This window comes from Asterias amurensis, chromosome 8 (assembly GCF_032118995.1).
Source record: "Asterias amurensis chromosome 8, ASM3211899v1".
Lineage (NCBI taxonomy): Eukaryota > Metazoa > Echinodermata > Asteroidea > Forcipulatida > Asteriidae > Asterias > Asterias amurensis.
Window position 1 is genome coordinate 667,894 of NC_092655.1, and position 19,144 is coordinate 687,037.

The window sequence follows — 19,144 nt, forward strand, 5'->3', positions numbered from 1 at the left end:
TTGAAAATTTTGACCAAAAAAAAAGCAGAGTTGCGCAAACACCTGTGCCTGTCGGTGGACCCCCTCGGCCACCTGGAACTTGTGATGATCTAAAGGCCCAAGTGCAATGGTCGATATGTTTTCTGTTCAGTGAAGTTCAATTAGATGTACTCCTAGTGTCTACTTCAATGTTGTAATGTCTCACAAAACATAAACGAGCTAGACGCAATTCTGCGCTTTGTTTTTTAGATGCAAGTGTTGAGCAGAAGGTAGTTGTTGCTTGCTTAAATGAACTGGTGCCCTCAAGGGCCAAAGATTTCACCGATTGTTGTCTCGCAACCAAGCCGCACTGGTGGTGCCAAGAGTTGTCGATGCTTGTTCCAATGGAATCCTAACTCAACAGATGATGACGACTTCTATCCAGATGATGATATGCTGGTTGGAGAAACAAATTCTGCGATGGCCACTAATTTCCCCCTTGCTTTCCATGGGGCTGCAATTTGGACGTTCAGATGTAGTCAACTGACAAAATGGCTACAAGTGAAATTGTTTTTGGCCAACTTTGATTAAAAACAAAGTTGACGATGTGTAAAACACATTGCATGTACCAAAAGCCTTGAGAAAAATGCTAGACATATCGCACAAATGTCGCAATTTTTTTTAACAGTTTTAGTAAGCTAAATAGTGACGTTTTCTCACTACGTTTGCCAATAAATGATAACAAAGATGACATTGGATTTATATAACGACTACCATCTTAAAAGAGACCGACTTGGACCATAACGACAAGAACATTTCAACACAGCTAAGCCAGAACAAGAAGTGAAGCATGTGATTTACTTTCTAGACTACTACACAACACAGCAATGATTTCTAGCTCACTAAAATTCAACTAAAAATGTTGACCTTTTGAGTTATTTGTAACCTAACATTTGGGGCATTTGTGTTCAGAGAAAGAATTGGGATTTAAAAGGAATACTTTAACTTGGTTTGCGTCGATCTTTTTGGCCTTGCAGAAACAGAAAAACCAAAACAATTTTTGACGATTAATTCCCCCTCAAATTATTATCTAATAAAATGAGGGACTAAAGATCTTGGTGATTTAGTCCTAAATTGAAAATTTGGTAGGAATACTTTCGCTTGGATTGAATTAAAAACTTTTGCCCAGCAAGAGAGAGAGAAAGAATAGAAGAAAAAAAAAATAAGTTCTTCACCCTCAAATTATTATCTAATAAAATGAGGGACTACAATACTTTGCAATTTAAGGCACAACTGTTTCCTAAATTGCAGTCTTACTTTGACTTTGGTTATAATCGAACATTGTTGGCCTTGCAGTAGGAAAAAGTCAATTTCGCTCAGTTTTTCACTGAAATATTATTGACCTTACAGTACGAAAAAACTTGTGTATAAATTATTTCCCCTCAAATTATTATCTAACAAAATGAGGGACTAAAGATCTTTGCAATTTAGGTTTCACCTGTTTTCTAAATTGAAGCTTCTTAAAAAGAATACTTTTGTTTGGTTCGTTCGAAAACATTGCTGGTCTTAGGAAAAAAACTACAAGCATGCTGTTTTGCATTTGTTTCCCACCTTAAATTACTATCTAATAAAATAAGGGACTACAATACTTTGCAATTTGGGGCACAACTGTTTCCTAAATTGCAGTCTTATTAGGAATACTTTGACTTTGGTTACAATCGAACATTGTTGGCCTTGAGTAGGAAAAAGTAAATTTTGCTTAGTATTTCACTGAAATGTTATTGAACTCACAGTACGACAAAACTTGTGTATAAATTATTTCCCCTCAAATCATTACCTAACAAAATGAGGGACTGAATTTCTGTGCAATTTAGGGCACAACTGTTTCCTAAATTGAAGATTTTGAATGAGTATAATCATTTGGTTTGCACTGAAATAGCCTCAAACTTGAGATGAATTTATCACTTTGAAACCTTGAAATGACTTATGACCTTCCATGCAATTATTTAAATTTTGACTGATCAACTTTTGACCTTTGACACAAAATGGAGATTGAGTTTGACAAGTAAACATACTTAGCTGGAACATATTGAATGCTGAAAATGCTATACATACTTGCTCAAACTTGAATTTAAAGAACGTGCAGTTTAGTTTTACCTAGTCTGATTTTAAAAACATTATCCTCAGATAGGCTTTTAAATGTCTTAGACATTTAGTTCTTTTTGATCTGATTTTCAAATCCTAATGTAAGATCCTACTAAAAACATTTAGAATAAACATTCTGTTCTAGGGTGTCCAATTCTACCTTGTGCTATTTTAAAACTTAAATACAAAAATAAGATTTATTTGTGCTTAACCCAAGCCTCACAAAATTTGAGCTTTTATCAAAAAAATTATGTTTGGATTTTTTCACAAAAAATTGTTTAGTTCTATCTAGTCATCTGAATGATTTAAATGTTAACGTTGCAAGTGTTTAGATCTACCTATTGTTTAATTTGAAGTTTAAACATGTATGCTACAGTAAGATTTAGTTTATAAACTTTTATCAGTAACCTTTTTGTTTAGAGGTATTGAAAACTAATTGAGTTCTACCCTGATCTGATTTATAAAAAAGATTTAAATGTTTACCTGGCAAGATCCACATTTAGTTCGATTTTAAAAATTCTTACCCTAGAGTAAGATTTAGTTAATGGCCTTGCTTGCAATCAAAGTAATAATTTGTTTAAAGTTTTACTTGAGTAAAAGATTTAGTTAGAAATTTCCCAAGCTTTTGGAGAAGCATAATTTTTATATATGATAAACTTTCGACGTGCTTTAAAAGGGAATTTAGATCTACCAAGTATGATTTTTAAAACCATAGTCTAAGAAATGATAAGGTTTAATGTGAATGTTGCGAAGTTTTAGAGAACTTTAATGATAAAACGTTTGTTTGAAAACTTAATCTATTTATCTCCTGCAGTAATTTACCATTGACCATGACCAGACCCTAAGAACCTTGACATAGACATGACCTTTGACCTCTTCTAAAACTAACCAGCTCAAAACAACTACAAATTATAGGAATCCAATGTCATCTTTGGTATCAAAAGGCAATAAAATTGGTGTTCTTACTAGATATTTTGATGTAAAAGTGGCATGACCAAGCAAAACATGTTTCTCCAGCCATCATATCATCAACTGGATAGAAGTCCTCATCATCCACCGAGTCCAGATTCCATTGGCTCAAACGAAGACATCTCTTGGCACCTTTGTTGATCATGAAAGATCCCCAGTACAAACCTGTTTACTCAAAAACAAAAGAATGACGTGACCAACAAAAGGCTAAATTATAAGGGGCCCTCATCCCGACGTCTTGAGAGATCTTGCCGACCAGAACTTTTTAGGGACCAACCACTAACTTCCAGCTCAGGCCCTAGTATAAACGCATGCTTCCAAAAATGCTCGCTCTAGCTCGTCAAATTTTGTAAGGCATTACAACAGTGAAGGAGAACACTAGTCGTGCATCTAAAAGAATTTCACTGAACGGAAAACATACCTTCCATTGCACCCGGGCCCCCAGGACCAACACTTGTTCCAGGCAGCCGAGGGGGTCCACCAACAGGCACAGGTGTTTGCACAACTCTGCGAGTTTTTCAGAGGGTTTGGATGAGGCCCTAACATAGCACAATGAGCTGCTCATACACAACGAGTCCATAATTTAAATCTTGAACATTTCATTAAAAAAAAAAAAAAAAACTGAACCAAAAACTTGAGAAAAGCAAAACAAGAAAACGTTGTTTCCCTTAAGATCTTTCAGAACAAAAATACCATAAAAAAACAAAAAACATTTTACACAAAATTCATGAATAGTGAAATCCATTTTGGTAGAAATTTCCATATCTCTGCAAGATACAGAGATTTCCATAGTTTTGTTGGTGTTTTGGTTACTGAAACAAAGTCAATGGCTTCGCTTTAAGACAAAGTCATTTCTTTTTTTAAACTTCTACTTAGATTTCCATAGTTTTGTTTTTATGTTTGGTCAGTTTCACTTTTTTAAATGGTCTCATTTTTCGGTAGGAGCAACTCGTACATTTAACTTAAACAATACAAAGACATATGATTCAGAATGTTTTTTTCGTAAAAATAAATAAATGTTTTTTTTCTTTTTTCAAATCAAGATCAAAAATTTCTGCCAAAAGATTTTTTTAAATTGTCTTTGAACAGTTTCAATCAGAGTGCCCTCTGACTGGTAAAACTGTTTCCCAAGAAGACAATCAGAGTGCCCTGATTATCTGCAAGGGAAGGTGGCGATTTTATGTTCATCCAAAATATCTACCAAAAGATTGCCTAAATTTCTTTGAACGGTTTTAATCAGAGTGCTCTCTGACTGGTAAAACTGTTTCCCAAGAAGACATTCAGAGTGCCCTGATTATCTGCAAGGGAAGTTTTTCTGTGATTTTGAAAGATTTTTTTGTGTGAATTTGGTATGTACGAATCTGAATCATATACCTTTGAGTGTGAAAAGGATGGATCTTTATAAACTTTAGTGGAAAATAAACTAAGCACACAGTGGGAAGTGTGGGTAAATCTAAACACAAATCAGAGTGTCACTACACGAAGGAAGTGTGAGCTGTGAGTAACACAAGGGAGTGTCAGTTACTCACTACACAAAGGAAGTGTGAGCCCAGAGTAACACAAGGGAGTGTCAGTTACTCATTACACAAATGAAGTGTGAGCTCAGAGTAACACAAGGGAGTGTCAGTTACTCATTACACAAAGGAAGTGTGAGCTGTGAGTAACACAAGGGAGTGTCAGTTACTCACTACACAAAGGAAGTGTGAGCCCAGAGTAACACAAAGGAGTGTCAGTTACTCATTACACAAATGAAGTGTGAGCTCAGAGTAACACAAGGGAGTGTCAGTTACTCACTACACAAAGGAAGTGTGAGCCCAGAGTAACACAAGGGAGTGTCAGTTACTCATTACACAAAGGAAGTGTGAGCTCAGACTAACACAAGGGAGTGTCAGTTACTCATTACACAAAGGAAGTGTGAGCTGTGAGTAACACAAGGGAGTGTCAGTTACTCATTACACAAAGAAAGTGTGAGCCCAGAGTAACACAAGGGAGTGTCAGTTACTCACTACACAAAGGAAGTGTGAGCCCAGAGTAACACAAGGGAGTGTCAGTTACTCATTACACAAAGAAAGTGTGAGCCCAGAGTAACACAAGGGACTGTCAGTTACTCACTCAGAATGAAGTGTAAGCAACTCACAGTAACACAAGGGAAAGTGTCTGTCACTTACTCAACACACAAAGTGTGGCACAGCCTGAAACGCTGACTAATATACAAAACTAATTAAACTATTATTCAACTAACAATTAAACAGGAAATACCAAGTCAAGATTTGTTTGACTTCTAAGAATTTAGACACTTAAGTGTCTCTTATTTCAGGCATGCAACTCTGTATTTTGATAAAAAAATTTATATTTCCAGAACTCCAGGCACAGCAAGATTTTGTACTGTGTTTTAAAATTGTTTAATGGTTATAAAAAAAAAAAAAACATAAAAATCAGATGTTGCATTCCTGTTGCTGATGTATGAGATGGGCAAAACCCCGCCTAACTAATACCCTCTTGGGGAAAAATTCCCATCCGGCTCCACTATATGGCAACCAAGTTTGTCAACTCCACACATCAGCACATCTAATTTAATTAACTAATTAGAGTCTTTGACAACGTTTCAGTTTGTGAGTTTCATGATTCACCACACAAGGGAAGTATGGATCATCACATCGAGCGAAGTGTGAGGGGTTCACCACACAACAAAAAGTGTGAGTGATTCACCGTACAACAATAAGTGTGAGCAATTCACCACACAACAAAAAGTGTGAGCAATTCACCACACCACAAAAAGTGTCAGCGATTCACCACACAACAAAAAGTGTCAGCAATTCACCACACAACAAAAAGTGTCAGCAATTCACCACACCACAAAAAGTGTCAGCGATTCACCACACAACAAAAAGTGTCAGCGATTCCATCTCAACAAAATGTGTGAGTGATCCACCACACAATTATTTCTAACTATATCCGTATAATATACAAATAACTACAAAGTATACAAAGAGGTTGTGTATCTCTACCAGTGATGGACGCTGACTCCTTGCAAGATCCGACACTCTCTGTCTGGATTTTGATCTGTAGAAGAGCAAAGAGCAAGAAAGGACTTATCAACTCTGATGATATACATGTAGCAATCACCACACAAATTTGGCCTAAAATTTAATAAAAATCACAAGGGGTAAGTCCAGCAGTTTTATCAAATTTTGGACGAAAATAAACGAATTAAAAAAATCGCAAGGGGTGCGAGTCGTTAGAGGTACACCAGGGTAACTTCAAGTTAGTTACAAAATGTCCTTGTCAATGACTAGCTTTACTATTAGTCACTGTCAAAAAAAACCGGGAATCAATGTGTTGTGAAGAGGTTTTCAAATAGTGGTTTAAACCAAACGAGGCCTGGTTCATGATAATTTTACCGAAACAAAGTCCAGGTAAATTATCAAGATCAAGGCCTCGGCGGGTTTAAACCACTAGTTGAAAACTGATTCAACACACTTTGATTCCCATTCATAAATACCTTTCCGGTCAAAAGTCATCAACACTTTTTGGTTCAAAAGTAAAATAAACGCAAAAATTATAATTGTTTAATGATTTCTTTCAATACAACACCCCTCTAGCTATGAAATGGAAGGCCCACGGGTAAACAACTCCTTATAAGGGAATGCTATGTGCGTCGCGCGTATCACGTGATGTGGCACAACTGTCCCAGCCGTTGCCCTCGACCAATAGGAATGAAGAAACTGTCTTATAAGCACAGGTGCAAGCTCGCGTGTCATGCCCATGTTTCAACACTTTTTACTGGTCATGAACAAAGGTTTATACACACCCATGTGACGCACTCTCCACCAATAGGAATAGCAAAACTGTCTGACGTATTTATGAATGTATAATTACCTTCAATCAGGTTGATTGATTGCTCAAGGCATTGATCGGTTGGACACTCATTGTCTTTATTTTGATCCAAAGCCAACGCCTTGTGAGATCCGACACTCTCTGTCTGGATTTTGATCTGCAGAAGACAAAAGAAAAGAACAAAAAAAGATTTATCAAGGCTGCTGATATAGCAATCAACACACAAATTTGGGCCTAACATTGAAAAAATCACAAGGGGGCAAAGTCCAAACAGTTTTATCAAATTTGGGACTTAAATTGGGAAAAAATGCACGGGGACAGCAGTTTAAGCAAATGTGGGCCAAAAGTTCAAACAGATCGCAAGGGGTCAGTCCAGAAGTTTTATCAAATTTAAGCCTCAAATGTAAAAGAAATCGCAACGAGTATGAGTCTTTGGAGGTACCCCAGGGTAACTTAAAGTTAGTTAAAAGTTTTCCTTACTACCACTGTCAAAAATGTATAATTATGTAGGCTTACCTGCAATAAGGTTGATTGACTGCTTGGGGCGATGATTGGTTCGACACTCTCTGTCTGGATTACTCACTCACTCAGTCGACCCAAGTTGTCCGAGCATGGTTGAGCATGGTCTTGATTTTCCGGGATGGCACAGGTCTGGCTTGGGTTGGCTCCCACACCATGACTTTATTGGCTGGTAGCTCTGGGCGTCGTAAGCAGTGACCAACAAGGAGCAGCCGATGCTCCTTAATTTTCTCACTCAGTGGAGAGATGCTTCTGGATTAGTTGATCTGAATAAAAATGATAGTAGGGAAAAAAGTTGGTAGGGTGTCGACACACTAACATGGAAGATTTCAGCTTTAAAAACAAGTTTACTTTAGAAGCGGGTAAGCTCTGGTGTCTTTGTTCAGCAGAGTGTGGGTTTGAGTCCCGGTTGTGACACTTGTGTCCCTGAGCAAGACACTTAAATATAATTGCTTTTCTCCATCCACCCAGGGGTCAATGGGTACCTGTGAGGGCTGAGATGGTTCTTTTGACTCATTTAGCTAGTGTGCTACATATTTGGCAGCAAAGGCTGTATACTCCCAGGGAGGTGATATGGTTTAAAAAATAAACTAAACTGGCCCAGGGGTACTAATGTTGGAGGCACTTTGAGACGCCATTCGGGTGTATATCGCTAAATAAGAAATGATTATTATTATTGTTACTAAGTAAAACTAGCATTCTTCAGACTTTTGAAAAACAGTTCAACTTTAAATGCTATTTTTATGTGGGTTGGATCCACCTTTTTGTAAACATTGACCATGTCATAAATATGAGTTATACATTTTTATTATCAATATCAACTTGATGTCATACCTGTACACAGGAAGTTGACAGAGTTGTCAAGGCAGCTTGCCTGACGGTCCCCAGAGCTTCAACAACGACAGCTTGGAGACATTTCCTCTGCTCAGTTTGATGAACAGATGCTTGGGTCATTTGATCTGTAAATGAAAATAAAGGGAACGAGAATGAAACTCAATGCCTATTTTGGTAACTATTTATGCAGTGAAGAAAAACTGTGTCTCTTGTACCGACCAGACCTTGGACACAAGGCATAAAACTTGTGTGGGATTTGACCCCACGAACCTTGCAATTCTAACGATGTATCTTACCAACTTGACAACCGAGATTGCCCGGTAGCTAGAGGCAGTGAGTCCTATGTTTTGGCAGCGGGTACCGCAACGTTAAAATAAACGTACAAGAAGTATCTAAATTCTTAAGGACACAAGTGTCACAACCGGGACTCGAACCCACAATCTGCTGTTTTGGGGATACAATTCTCTCTCTGGTGTTTCTGATCAGCAGAGTGTGGTTTCGACTCCCCAGCCATGACACTTGTGACCGTAAGCAAGACACTTAACCATTGCTACGACCCTCGAATGGGACATAAAGCCATTGGTCCCATGTGTTGTGTAACGCATGAAAAAGAACTCAATACACTTATCAAAAAGAGAAGGGGATTTGCCCCAGTGTTCCTGGCTGTGGCTGCTATATGGGCCATACTAGCGCCTTGTAAACCCATCAGGTGCTACATAATTGGGTCTCAGAATTCATCACTTCAATAAAAAGCCAGCTTTCTGAAAGTTTGTATATACTCAGCGCCTTGAGTACCTTGTTTGGTAGATACATGCGCTATATAAGACTTATTATTATTATCACTATTACCCTTGTGGATCAACAAATGACTTGTGTGCTATTAAAGCGGCCTTGAACACTGCAATCGGTTGTCTGTAAAAGTTTCCTCGTATGACAAGGCACTCAAGCTGCCCTACTAAAAAACATTGCCCTGATGTTTCTATTTCGATAATTTTTTCCGTACCTTTAATTAGCTGTGAGCTATCATAGATTGCTGGCCACTCTGCGGTGCTTCAACATTGATTGATTGACACTCCTCTGCTGAGTGCGATGGAAAGCCATCATGATTGAAGATCTGATGCTCTATCTCTGTTAATTCATTTGTCAAGTTGATAACAAAACATTCTAGAATGAGTACAAATTTAAACATTTAGTGAGTAGGGTGTCGTGGCTGAGAGGATAAGAGCACCGAACTCAAGCTCTGGGGCTTCTGTTCAGCAGAGTGTGGGTTTGAATCCCGTTCGTGACACATGTGTCCCTGAGCAAGACACTTAACTAAAATTGCTTCTCTCTACCCAGAGATAAATGGGTACCCATGAGGGCAGAGATGGTTCTTGTGATTGATATAGCTGGTATTAGCCTGCATGAGCGCATATTGATGTTGCACAGGCTGTATTCTCCACAAAGAGCCAAGTTTGTTTAACCCATATCCACCGGGCTACGTCAAAATCTGTAGCAGAAAAAACGCTACAAACGCCGACTTTCGGATTTTCCCATAGAAAATTTTTTGCCCGTTTGTTTATCAAAATTAACCCCTTTGCCAGTCTACAGACTACAAATGTATCCCACAACCCTTTGCTTCAACACACACTAGTCACACACAAGTTTCTCAGAGTTTCATGTTTTTGATCAATGTTTTGGCAGTCTAAATTTTCAGAGGAAGAGGTGAAAAATGCCATGCGTTCTCAGCACACAGGTTTGAACTGTTTTTATGAGAAGTTTTTGCCGTTTAGACAGAGAAAATTGTCAGATGAAACCGCTTTGTTGTTGACTGTTGTGCTTAGGATGGTACATGTTGACAAAATCTTTTTCATTTTTTAAGCTTAGGGAACACTCTTTCAGGCAATGTTACTTTTGTAAAATTTGGTATTTTCAGTATTTTATTTATTTTTTCAAGAAACAACTTCTTGTTTTTCAGTCATTCAAGTATCTAAATTTCATAATTTTTCCTGTAACTGTAAAACCTTATGACAGCTGTCAAAAAAGACAAGTTTGACATCATAATGAAGAAAATTTTGTCTTCTTTCCAACCATATAATACAAAATGTTTTTGTCAATGATTAAATTATTTCCCGATGTAGGAATAAACAATAAGTGTATGTGCAGGCGCTTAGGCAAGTACAGTCTTTTGGTAAATAAATGCTTATCAGATATGGGTTAAGGAATGAATTAAAGGTAATAATATTGGAAGTGCGTTGAGACACCCTCAACTATTCATATTCGCCACAGCTGGAGAGCAGCATTAAGCTACCAAAACTAAAAACATTACCCATGGTTAAGTTTAATCATTTTTTTTGTACCTTTAGATGTGCGCTGCCATAGATTGCTGGCCACTCTGCGCTGCTTCGTCATTGATTGATTGACACTCCTCTGCTGAGGGTGATGGACAGCCAGCCATCATGATTGAAGATCTGACGCTCTGTCTGCGTTAGTTGATCTGTAGGTTGATGACAAAACATGTTAGAATGAGTACAGCACGAAACTCAAGCTCTTGGGTTCCTGTTCAGCAGATTGTGGGTTTGAATCCCTGTTGTGACACTTATGTCCCCGAGCAAGACACTTAACCATAATTGCTTCTCTCCACCCAGGGGTGAATGGGTGCCTGCCAGGGCAGAGATGGTTCTTGTGATTGGTTGCGCTACATATTTGTCAGCACTAAGGGGAGCTGAGATGGTTTGAGAAATATGTTAACTGGCTCATGTTGGAAGCCTTTTGAGATTGGCTTCGGGTGTATATCGCTTTAAAAACCTCTTATTAGCTGTTTCACTCTTTTTTTGTTAACTGAATAATGATCTCACCAACAGACATTAAACAGGAGGTGAACTGCACAATATATGTTTAAAGAGGACCAATTGAGGTTAAGACCCCCCCCCCCAACCACATGGGGAAAAAAAGCCGACTGTCGGAAATGATAAACGACCCACTCGGCCAGGGTCGCACTAAATACCGACAACTCATAACCCCTCACGTCAACAGTTTTTAAATGCACTTTAACAGAACATTTGAAGATAATTCAACCATTAAGTATGTGCACAACAGTCATATGCACCCAAATCATCTCCAAACTATTAAAAAAGTTGTGTTTTTAACTGTAAAAAAAAGGTGTTTTTTTTACCAGAATTTAGAAACGATCGGTAATATCCCCCATGTTGTCTTTCGCTGCACTTGGACTATTCTATTATACTGCAGGGGTGATACAATATGCAGTGATTATTTACCATTTTTGTTATGTATCTCATGGAGTTTAAAGCCATTGGACCCTTTCGGTTCAGACAAAAACCCAAAAAGTTCAGATTCACAAATAACTTACAGGGTTTACAGAAGGTAGTGGTGAAAGACTTCTCTTGAAATATTATTCCATGAAATGCTTTACTTTTTGAGAAAACAGCAAAACGATATCAATTCTCGTAAACGAGAATTACGAATTTATTTTAAACACATGTCATGACACGGGGCAACACGGGGAAACCAAGGATGGGTTTTCTCGTTATTTTCTCCCGTCTCCGATGAGCTACTGCGCCGAAATTTTCACAGGTTTTTTATTTGATATAGAAGTTGTGGTACACGAAGTGTGGGCCTTGGACAATACTGTTTACCGAAAGGGTCCAATGGCTTTAAACAATATTATATTTTTACTTCGAATTCTAGACTGGTGGCTTAGTTACAAACAAGAAATAAAAAATCAGCAGCTAAAACCAAAACGAAAAAATAAAACTCAGTCCTCAGAAATTACCTCGCCCCCTGCGGTGTAATAGAATCGTTCAAGTACGTCGAAAGACAACATGGCGAATATTTCTGTTCGTTACTAAATTTGGGGTTAAAAACACCTTTTTTACAGTTAAAAATACAATTTTTTCAACAGTTTGAAAGTGATTTACATCCATATGACTCTCGTGCACATATTTAACTGAATTATGTTCAATAGTCTTTTAAAGTGCATTTAAAACTGTTGTCGTGAGTTGTCGTGAGGGGTAGCGAGTTGTCAGTATTTAGTGCGACCGCTGGACCAACATGCCCTCAGCTTATGAGTCAACTCGGTCCCAAGTCAACTCGGCCCCAGTCAACTGGGTCCCAAGTCAACTCGCTCCCAAGTCAACTTGGTCCCAAGTCAACTCAGTCCCAAGTCAACTTGGTCCGTATGGTTGACAAGAAGTAATTGTATGTTTTCTTTGAATTGGAAAAAAAGGATTGATGAAACGGGATAAGTGTGCACCGATGTTCGGGGTATAATATGCGATTCCTTCAAAGCCCATTTGTTTCTGTATTCAACATTGAAAATTACCGATTGAAAATTACCGATTGTGTTGGCCAATAAATTTCAAATAAAAAAAAGTGTCTTCAAATGTCTCTTTTCTTTCAACCAGACTTATCGGAGTATTGTATTCTGTATGGCTCTCAACAATTCAATAATTGACAAATATTAATAATTGAATCCTCTTTAAATTTGTTTAAAGTAACAAAACATTTAAAATTAAATAATATAAAAACAGTACGAATGACATAATCATCAAAAATAAAGAAAGGAAATTAATGTTTGGTTAAATTAAGAATAAATCTTTCAAAACCAACTTATAAGAATAAAAAATAATTTCAAAAAAAATCTAATAATTAAAAAAACTTAAACTATTATTAAGGAAATTAATGTTTGGTCGAAAATAAAAAACGAAAATAATATTGTTCAAATAACTTCGGGTTGCGGTCCCCCGCGCCCGTGCGTGCAAAGCTTCCCTGTCTTGGGAGCGAGTTGACTTGGGAGCGAGTTGACTTGGGAGCGAGTTGACTTGGGACCGAGTTGACCGGTACCGAGTTGACCGGTACCCTACCACGCCCCTTCCGGACCTCGTGGTCTTTAAAAATCGGCGCCCCTGGTCGAAAACCCAACAGTAAAAGTACAGATTTTTCATCAAAAAATACACATTTTCAAATAAATTACTCAACCAAGACAATGAGAAACTCACCGTACTAATTTCAAAATTCTTATTGGCCGGAACTGTTTAGATAAATCGGAGAAATTTACCGAAAAGTGGAGTAAAGAATGGATTTCTTGTCAGATGTCTTGAATTTTTTCTCGAAAAAAAGGACGCAATGATGCCGGCTGGTGCCCAAACCGCAATTTTTGCATTGTTTGTCGCGTTGTCAGCTACACTGGTACCCTGTCTTAAAGCGTGACGTCATGAATAATCGGGCGCCCTCTCTTGATCTCGTAGGCAGCAGAGAATGATATTTAAAGATGGCGGCCCCCTTGAACGATTAACGTGTTGTTGTTGTGTTTTTTTTGCAATTTTCAAATCATCACATCTCGACAAAGTTATCATTGTTTGGTGAGCCTTGTTATGTGTTATATTAATTCCACAAATGTAAGGAATAAAATGAAGAACACTGGCGTAGTTAAAGTGGATGTGTTAATAAAGTGGAAAAGTGACAACCCCCTGGCCTTGGCGCCCTTGCAGAGCAATCGTATTACTAATGGTAATATGTTTAAGTAGGATTTGAAACTTTGCATGGTGGAGATAAGATATAGAAGAGTTTGCGGTAACACCATGTAATAACAATCTCTAAATGAGTTGGGGTGGTTCTGAAAAGAACCGTTGGGTTAACTCGACGTTTCGTAATATGTTTGTTTACGTTTTATTAACATGCAACCATTTTTGCAGGCTATCTAGTCTTAATTATTTTTAGTTTAAGCCACACCCTCCTACAAAACCTATACGTGTTACTGTTAGAGGTGTATTGTGATGATGCCTGTTCCTTAAAAAAAATCATGAAATATGCCTCTGATTTGATATGTTAGTATTTCATATATATAGGGCCTACTATTTATTTTAGGGGATAACTTGCTGATAAGTCTTGTTGGCAACCATGTTTTTTTTTAATCAGAGGGTGTACTGTTACACCGACTTATTTGGAGGCTGACTTGAAAGGACCGTACAAGTGAAGTCTAGACCCAGTAACTGGGGCGCTGTATTCCTTTTTCGAAATTTTGACATTTTCTGTTCGAAAAAGGAATGCAGCTACTGAGCTACTTGGTCTAGTACAAAATCTACACACCAGGGCTCAATTTCATAAAGACGTTTAGCAGAAAATACTGCTATTAGCAATTTTCTCTGCCAAACAAATTTATCGCAACTAAATTGATTGGGGCACTACCGCAACAAAGTAAACCCACTGCATTTTTGCTAAGTAACCTATTTCTGTAAGCAGTACTTTTCTGTGCTTAGCAAGATATTTTGCTTAACGCTTCATGAAATTGAGCCCTATATCTCTAAATGTTTGTGTGATACAGATATCACTGATCAGTCTTCTTCAGTAATTTGTGTTGCGATATCGGCAGCTAATAAAGACTCTTAGAATACTTAACCAATAAAGACCAACAGGGGATTTGAAACATGATTTTATAATAGATAATAATAACACAGCATTTGTAAAGCGCACTTCAACTGTGTGACATTAGATGAGCTTTTAAATATTCGTTTATGGAATTCTTACACCTGAGTTTGTTTGAAAGATGGTCCCTTTACAATGTTTTCCAGAAAGAGCTAATTTGGGAAACTTTATTAATTTGTTTAAGATGGCAAAGGTAGATCTCAAAAAATAATTAAAAATTCACCGTTTTTCAAACGTGCCAAGTAAAACGAAAGAGTTTAGGAAACACAATTTATTTGATGTACTTCCAACACATCACAAATTCACTGTGAACAATGAACAAGAATTGAGTCACTTCTCTTTACATTTTCTTATTTACATATTATTATTTCAACAAAAGATAATAATCTCCAAATGGTTATTGTCATCCATGATCAGGTTTATTTCAGAAACTTAACTGATGCTTGAATGGCTTCCCAATAAATTATCAAAGCAGGCAACCTGAGTTGATTAATTAGATTTGATAATTCATACCTTTTGTTTAAGTTTCCACCATATGTCCTTTTTTAGTGGTTAAATGATTAATTGGAGCTCACACTGCTCATGCACTATCCACATGTTAAGATAATAAAAGGAATGGTACACAAGTTGTTGAAGAGAATAGTATTATAGGTTCAATCCCTGAAGGTGCGAGGCTTTTATCTTAGCAAAATTTTATTAATAAAAAGATTTCCGCCTTTGAATGTCACAGAGATAAAATGCACTTTACAAATGCTGTGTAATTATTATTATTATTATTTCAAATTGTTTTCTTTGTTCTGTGGTCCTTCCTTATCTGTGGCCATACTTTGTGATAACACATGCGCATAAAAGTAAATTCTAAAAAAACAAATTATTAAGTTGTGAATTTAAAAATTCACAATTTAAAAGTTCACTTGACGACACCGATTGCTGCAATAAACCAACAGTCCAAACAATCTTGTTTGGGGACATAAAATTAAATTCTTAATGGAGTGATAAAACACATGAAATGTTCCTAAATCAATGTGATCCCTCTGGGTGAAAATTCAGGCAAAATGTTGTAACTTTTTTGGAAATGATATTGATGCACACTTAATCACAATATCACAATATTTATATGGAGTTCATTAAGTATCTCTAAACAAAAAAATTGTGCCTTTTGGTGTCTTTTGGTTTTGTAACAAAATATGTACCCATGATTGTGGCTAAGCACATTTAGAAATCCTCTGAGGTTCCAGATAATTTTTAACACCTTCTGTGTTGCTGGTAGGAGCCGCACTCTTGTCTAGTATCGTGTGCGACGCCCTCTGTGTTCAGATATGTCCAGTCGCTCTGCTGAAAGTAACACGGTGCTTTGCGTTGGAACTGATGACGTTTTTGATGCAATGGACTCTGGGAAGACGAGTTAAACTCTGGAAACTGTACATACTGAGCCCTGCTTTGTTGGCCACTTGTCGTTGGCTTGGTAAAACCATCATGATATATAAATTATTACCCGTGGCAACTAAAGTTTAAGTGTCTTGCTCAGGGACACAAGTGTCACAACCGGGATTGTAACTCACACTCTGCTGATCAGAAGCACACAAGCTAGAGTTTGCTGGTCTTATCGCTGGGCCGCAACACCCTGTCTTGGGTGTGCAATTGTGTATAGTGTGGTTTAATTCAAGTAGTATTCACAAAGTTGTCACTAATTTCCATGGTAATGACCAAAGCACTTACCTGGGTTCATCTTGAAGACCAGCAGCCAGTTCAGTATTGATATCTCTTATATGCTGTAATTAACTCTGTTGCTGCCGTCTGTAAAAAGGAATGTTTTCTAGGTCACTATGCTTCAAGTTTCAATTGATGTGCGAAAACTTTCTCAGTATTCATTCGTAGAATGTGTGAATCTTGCAGGTATTTAAATATTTGAACTAGCAGCCACAAGCAGCTTGTAATAAATTGCCATAAAATAGCGCTCACAAATGGCCGCAAGATTTGATCACTTTCAATTCACGTCAAAAAAGTATAGTCTTGTCCAAAAATAACTCTTGCTCGTTCCGTTGTGCAAACTTACATTTTGTTGTTGAGGGCAGCAGACAGCTTCTTGGTACTCTTTTGTAGACTTCCCTGCCACTGGGACAACTGGGAATTCACTTGATCAGACTGGAAGTTAAAAAAGTGAGAATTATTAGAAAAATACCAATAAAATCTACCTCCATTTCGGGTCCTACTTTTAACCAAGTAAATTTGTATTGCCATTAGCTTTAAGTGTGATTATCAAATGTATCCGGTCCCTTTTAAGGCAGAGGACACTATTGGTAATTACTCAAAATAACATAAAATGTTAGCATAAAAACTTAATTGGTATTAAGTAACGGAGAGGTGTTGATAGTATAATATTGTGAGAAATGGCTCCCTCTGAAGTAACGTAGTTTTCGGCAAAGAAGAATTTTTTCCACGAATTTGATGTCCAGACCTCAGAATTAGATTTTGAGTTCTCGAAATCAAGCATCTGAAAGCACACAACTTTGTGTGATTTTTCCAGACAGGCCTTGGTCTAATGTAGAGAGGAGAACGTTAAAACGTCACAATGCTGACAGTATAAGTGCCAAGAAACAACAATCAATTATAAAAATGTGTAAGGTGTCAATGCAACGATCATTGCTCATACACATGTTTCTCATATAGCACATTTTTGATAACTTAATCAATGCACTTTACATTAGCTCAAACGGTCATTGGGCCAATATTCCTTTAATACTTCTCAGCTCCCTGGGGAGTGCACAGCCCGAGCTACCATGTGCTCCGAAGGCTTTCTATACACAATATCAACCTCTACCCTCGCAGGTACCCATTTAAACCCCTGGGTGAAGAGAAGTAACTATAGTGAAGTTTCTTGCTCAAGGGTACAAGTGTAACAATCAGGATTTGAACCCACAAATCACCAAAACTTGAACCTGATGCTCTAAACAACTCGGCCATTGCATTGTTGTCCTGATTAGAAGTTTAAACTCGGCACTCGGTAAACATTTGAACACATCTATTGCTGACATTAATTGAATTCAATGCTCTAAACCACTCGGCCACAACATAACTGGGATTCAAACCCACACTCCGATGACTTAATCACCAGAACTTGAACTTGATGTTCATAACCACTCGGCCACAACACTCTACAATTGGCATGTACCTCATTCAAGTGTTCCATCAGTTGCTGTCTCTGTTGTCTCCCTTTGAGACTCTCAGTCTCCAGTCTCTGAGCAGATTGCTGGGGTTGCTGTTGTAGTTCAGCTTGGCTCTGATGCTCTGCCTCCAGTGCCTGGTGGAGATGGCGCATCTCATCTGCTTGGGTGTGGTTCTCTTCTTGTATGTCGTTCAGGGAGATGGCCATGTGGTGGATATCGTTGGATTGAGAGATGAGCTTGGAATCGAGCTGAGAGCGGTAACTGTCGGAAAAAAGGGTGAAAAAGAAGGAATGTAACGTTCCGTCCTTGTTCCTCATGTCTGTCTTGTCCTTGTTACAATACAAAATCACTATGGCAACACAAACAATTTTTATTGCTTTGTGAAATGGGTCACAATTGTTGGCACGAGTACTCACTTGGTAACGAGCAATGGATTGCTGTTGATAGTATAAAATAATATAAAAAACAGCTCCCTCTGAAGTTTTTGAGAAAGAGGTAATTTCTCACTCAAATAGTAGAACACTTCATCTGAAGCCTTTGACTGAGCATCCGAAAGCACACAAAGTAATAGCAACAAGGGTGTTTTTTCTTTCATTATTCTCTTGCAAATTTGATGACCAATTGAGCCCAAATTTCCACAGGTTTACCATTTTATGCAATGTTGGGATATACCAAGTGAGAAAACTGCTCTTTGACAATTACCAAACGTGTCAAATGCCGTAAACCCCTCAAAATATAAAATAAAAAATAAAATAAATGATCTTCCCTACCTTCAACTGTTCCGATATTTGCTCCTCCTTGGATAGGTCCATCATCTTCTCCACCGACTCCCTCCTGAGTCTCCTGGCAGATTCACACTCATCCACGATGGGGATCCCACCCCCTAGAGCGCCCCCAGGGGACTTGTAGGCCACAGAGCGGTTACATTGGACGCTGCTCGGGGGTCTGCTGTCTTCACACGAGGACGAGGAGGATTTGCTGTCAGGGCTCGATGTTATGAGATCAGCTAAGGAGGGTCCAGGCTTTCAAGTTGCTGTTGATCTGTAACTGCATTAGCCATTGCTGCTATCATAAAAACGTACTCGTCAGATATAATAATATTTAATAAGAATAATTTGGGAGGCTAGTCATCTGACTCGCAGCTGAGAAACTTAAAGGCACATTACAGAATTGGTTTTTGCTAGCAGAACAGTTTCTGGCAGTTTAAACACCTCATATAATCCACAATATATACATAAACTGACAACAGGGGGTGTAAAAGAAGGGGTTTGCCCCTGTGTTCCTGGTTTGAT

The 19,144-nt window shown here is 37.9% G+C and overlaps 1 protein-coding gene across 6 annotated transcripts in view; it reads right to left on the bottom strand.

Moving 5' to 3' along the window:
• LOC139941185 (uncharacterized) overlaps positions 1-19,144 on the bottom strand; it is a 21,371-nt gene continuing 2,227 nt past the window's right edge. For 3 of the 6 annotated variants that reach the window (XM_071937647.1, XM_071937649.1, XM_071937652.1), the window contains 10 exons: positions 18,623-18,914; positions 17,858-18,113; positions 16,742-16,830; positions 16,405-16,482; positions 10,602-10,738; positions 9,266-9,426; positions 8,263-8,387; positions 7,426-7,694; positions 6,952-7,066; positions 1-6,135 (listed from right to left, as the gene is read on the bottom strand). In XM_071937647.1, the coding sequence (XP_071793748.1) occupies positions 16,464-16,482; positions 16,742-16,830; positions 17,858-18,058 (309 nt within the window). In that variant the 5' untranslated portion in view covers positions 18,059-18,113; positions 18,623-18,914 and the 3' untranslated portion in view covers positions 1-6,135; positions 6,952-7,066; positions 7,426-7,694; ... (2 more) ...; positions 10,602-10,738; positions 16,405-16,463. Of the gene's footprint in view, positions 6,136-6,951; positions 7,067-7,425; positions 7,695-8,262; positions 8,388-9,265; positions 9,427-10,601; positions 10,739-13,259; positions 13,364-16,404; positions 16,483-16,741; positions 16,831-17,857; positions 18,114-18,622; positions 18,918-19,144 lie in introns of those variants that run through there. The other 3 variants (XM_071937650.1, XM_071937651.1, XR_011786555.1) reach the window with 3 other exon arrangements.